The 3,507-nt window shown below is 36.4% G+C and overlaps 1 protein-coding gene across 1 annotated transcript; it reads left to right on the forward strand.

Moving 5' to 3' along the window:
- The first annotated feature begins 396 nt into the window (after positions 1 to 396).
- Positions 397 to 3,070, forward strand: LOC121940397 (ADP-ribosyl cyclase/cyclic ADP-ribose hydrolase 1-like). Its single transcript, XM_042483177.1, has 8 exons — positions 397 to 563; positions 655 to 775; positions 890 to 1,025; positions 1,309 to 1,385; positions 2,190 to 2,263; positions 2,347 to 2,433; positions 2,537 to 2,626; positions 2,766 to 3,070. The coding sequence occupies exons 1-8, from the start codon at positions 418 to 420 to the stop codon at positions 2,818 to 2,820; spliced, it is 786 nt and encodes a 261-aa protein (XP_042339111.1). The 5' UTR covers positions 397 to 417; the 3' UTR covers positions 2,821 to 3,070.
- The last annotated feature ends 437 nt before the right edge of the window (positions 3,071 to 3,507 follow it).

Raw genomic sequence — 3,507 nt, forward strand, 5'->3', positions numbered from 1 at the left:
GTTGAGGCTAAGCTTGTTTATTCTTGCTTTTTAGCAGATTACATGCAAGTTGCATTATAGGAAAAATGTGTTATGAAATAAAATATATGTTGTGTTATATAGTTTTAAACAAAATTAGTTTTGTTATATTACACACACATACACACACACACACACACACACATATATATAGCAAAACTAAATATACATTTGCAATTTCAGTTTTGCACTCATTGTACTCACCAATGATTAATGATCGACTAGTTTTATTAAAAGGGGGATAGATATCCATCCATCCCTCTGAGAATAATGACGGTGCAGCCTTATTTTCACAACCTTTGACCTTTGACGCAAGTCACTGATAAGCACTCGTACATAAACAACTCAGTGAGATCAAAACTTCCTCTGAACTTGTTTTAAACAGAAGGGACTCTGGTAATGGAAAAAAAATATTTTGCAGTTGGTGTTGTTTGCATCTTTGGGATATGTGCGGTTATTCTCCTGGTACTGTTTGTTCCTCACACAGCCGAGTTTAGGAAAAGATTCATAAAGAAATGTGAGGAGTACCCGCAGAAAAGCCACAGGTAAGACTCTCTGTATTCAGTGTTTGATTTTGAGTAAGTATTGTGAATAAACATGGTCAGCCACTACTGAGTGTTTGCATTTATTTTTTAGCTGTCAAGATATATGGGAAACCTTTGAAAAAGCCTACGTAAATAAGAACCCACTTAACTTTTCTGAGACAAACTATGATCCACTCTTTGAAAAGATTCTCTTCACACATCCAAGAAGCCAAGTAAACATGCACGATCACACAACTGCTTGTAACTCACATTAATCAAAGCAGATTGAGCTCCATGATGCAAAAGTAATACATTTGACAATGTAATATCGATTGTTTTGGGGTTAGACGATGCTCTGGAGTGGCACAAAAGGGCTGGTCCATGACTTCACAAAGAAGAGAGGTTGTTTTTTCACCCTGGAAGACACTCTGTTGGGGTCTCTGCTGGATAATCAACAGTGGTGTGGACTGAAAGGCAGCAAGGGTAAGATCTGTCAGGCGCTGTGCAATGGATAACCTCAGAAGTATGATCTGTTTGGTTCAGGAAGCTGTAGTTTATGAACTTGTCTGAAATACAGCAAAATATAGTAATCGCACTTAGAACAACACTCATGAGGTTGGCAGGAGTCATTGAACCGTGAGAACGTGTTTGCTTTGTATCCTTCTGAAAAATTGGGATAAATTGGGGCATTCATCACAATTACTTGTATGAGGTGTGAACATTTATAAATATCATTCTCTCTGTATTTTCTGTCTGTTATTTCTAGAAACGTTCGCCTTTTTTTGTACAATTTACAAGAACAACAATCCCGTTATTTCATTCTGGAAAAATGCCTCCAGGAGGGTAAGTGCCTGCAGGAAATTGCAACACGTTTTCATCCCAAGTTGTCACATATCACCACTTTGTCAGTGGGTATCCTCCTACGTCTGCTGTTAACGTTTCAGGATGCCGCTACCGTGATGTCAACACAAGCACATATTGGGATTACTCTACAAAAACACTTGGTTATGTTTAGGCAACAAAAGCAACACCAGGACGTAAACAAAAGCACATGAGGCAATAAAGGCATGGATTGTTACCTTCATGCTTTTCATGTTACTTTGTTAGTAGCAGCGTTTCAACCTGACGCCATCCAGCATCATGCAGCGGATCGTAACAATGTGAGCGGCTTATCTGGTCGCCTTCTCAGTTGATGTCGCCAGGTGGTGTATTATACGACTATAAAAGGTGGCTTTTGCCTTTGAGATCTCACATCAAAATAATTGCTTAAGTTGTGGTATTTGAAGACATTTGAATGACAAAACCAACCCTGTGCGATAACTCTGTCACAACATCTACTGCACCTGTGAAATGTATATTTTCATCGCTTAAATGCACTGTTTTTAGATGTATACATCATGACAGTGTCATATACTGTCATATCCACCTATATATCCATATATCCACACATCCATATTTGATTGGTTTATTATTACTTTTCTAACATTAGGCAATAAAGCTGATAAATATGCAATAAGGGATGCAATAAATAAACTTTTTTACCACAAATGAATATATTCAGATGTAACCCTTTGTGTTCACATTTTGGTCAGTAGTATTTTTGTATTTATTTTTTTAGACTTTAATATCATATTCTTATGTCTGCAGTTTGCACTATATGCAACTGGTGAAGTAACAGCTATGCTAAATGGTGGCCTAAAAAAACCATACGACCCTAAAAGGTAAGAAGCACTCAACTCATCATGTTAAAGGTTTGCTTTGATGCAATCTGTCTAAACATTCCTCTTTTGTTTTTGCTGTTTAGCATTTTTGCAAGCATTGAGGTAAAGACACTCCAGTCCCCCCGGGTGAAGCGCCTCAATGTTATTCTGCTCACTGACAACAACAGTGTGTAAGAAGTTCTTGTTATTTCTCAGCTGGTTTGGCCAAAATGGGTTTAAAAATTTTTTTTTGTATGCATCTGGGAAACAGTAATAATAGTTTCTTTTATTCAGGAAAAAGTGCAATACTGACGCATCTCTGCAGAATTTAAAGAATGAGCTGTATGACAAAGGAATTTCTTATACTTGCAGAGACGTGACGAGGTAAGTTCAGCACAGATAATCTCTTCTGATCACGCAGATAATAAGTGACATTGCACCATGTTTTCCCCTCTGACATGTATGTTTGCATCTTCACACAGTAAACTTCATGCTTTTTTGTTTTTGTTGTTTTTCACTGCAGATCTCACATCCGGAAATGCATAAACGAAAACTATGCCTGTGGAACCTGCTGGTGAAGATATCTGAACTAAATGTCAAACTACAACACCACAAGACACATGAGACAGCTGCTAAAAACAAAAGAGTTTTAATTTTTTTCCAGTCCTTGCAAATTCATTAGAATGCTACTAAATGTTTTGTAGATAAAGTCATTTTGACAGATTTATTTACTACATGTGGCATATAGCTTTTCTTTGAAAAATTATGCTAAATTATTAGTCCTGCTATCAGAATATGTGAGATTCAAATAAAATTTTAAAAGGTCAAGTGAAGTTATCTTTGTGTTTTGCAGTGGGTGGGCACTAAAATTGCACTTTTTAAAAAAAAAATTACATTCAAGAAACTTGAAAATATAAATAAATAAAATGTAATAACAATAACAATAACAATAATAGTTCGGTAAGTCTGATTTAATTAAGGAAACTGCTTGCTTCACTTTCTAAGATACTTCTCTCAAACCACACAAGAACACATAATCCTTTTCTCTGACATTTAATACATGTACTTTAACATTTTTCTTTCCTTTTTGCTTCACATGAAACTGGATCCTAAGGTTAGACGAAGGCGTATGCAAATAAAATAAACCACTAAACCACCGAACAGGATAGAAAGTGCTCATAAAACACGGTGCCTGTTTTTGGTTTTATTTTCGTGGGTGTAGGCCACAAGCTGTCTTATCTATCATGTGTGTGACCCGAAGGCGT

Source organism: Plectropomus leopardus, unplaced genomic scaffold, assembly GCF_008729295.1.
Source record: "Plectropomus leopardus isolate mb unplaced genomic scaffold, YSFRI_Pleo_2.0 unplaced_scaffold8591, whole genome shotgun sequence".
Lineage (NCBI taxonomy): Eukaryota > Metazoa > Chordata > Actinopteri > Perciformes > Serranidae > Plectropomus > Plectropomus leopardus.

Excerpts from the sequence above, each read along its gene's own strand:
- LOC121940397 (XM_042483177.1), top strand. The coding sequence starts at position 418 with ATGGAAAAAAAATATTTTGCAGTTGGTGTTGTTTGCATCTTTGGGATA. Across the intron at positions 1,026-1,308 it reads TGGACTGAAAGGCAGCAAGG|AAACGTTCGCCTTTTTTTGT; the intron begins GTAAGATCTGTC and ends TGTTATTTCTAG. Across the intron at positions 2,627-2,765 it reads ACTTGCAGAGACGTGACGAG|ATCTCACATCCGGAAATGCA; the intron begins GTAAGTTCAGCA and ends TTTTCACTGCAG.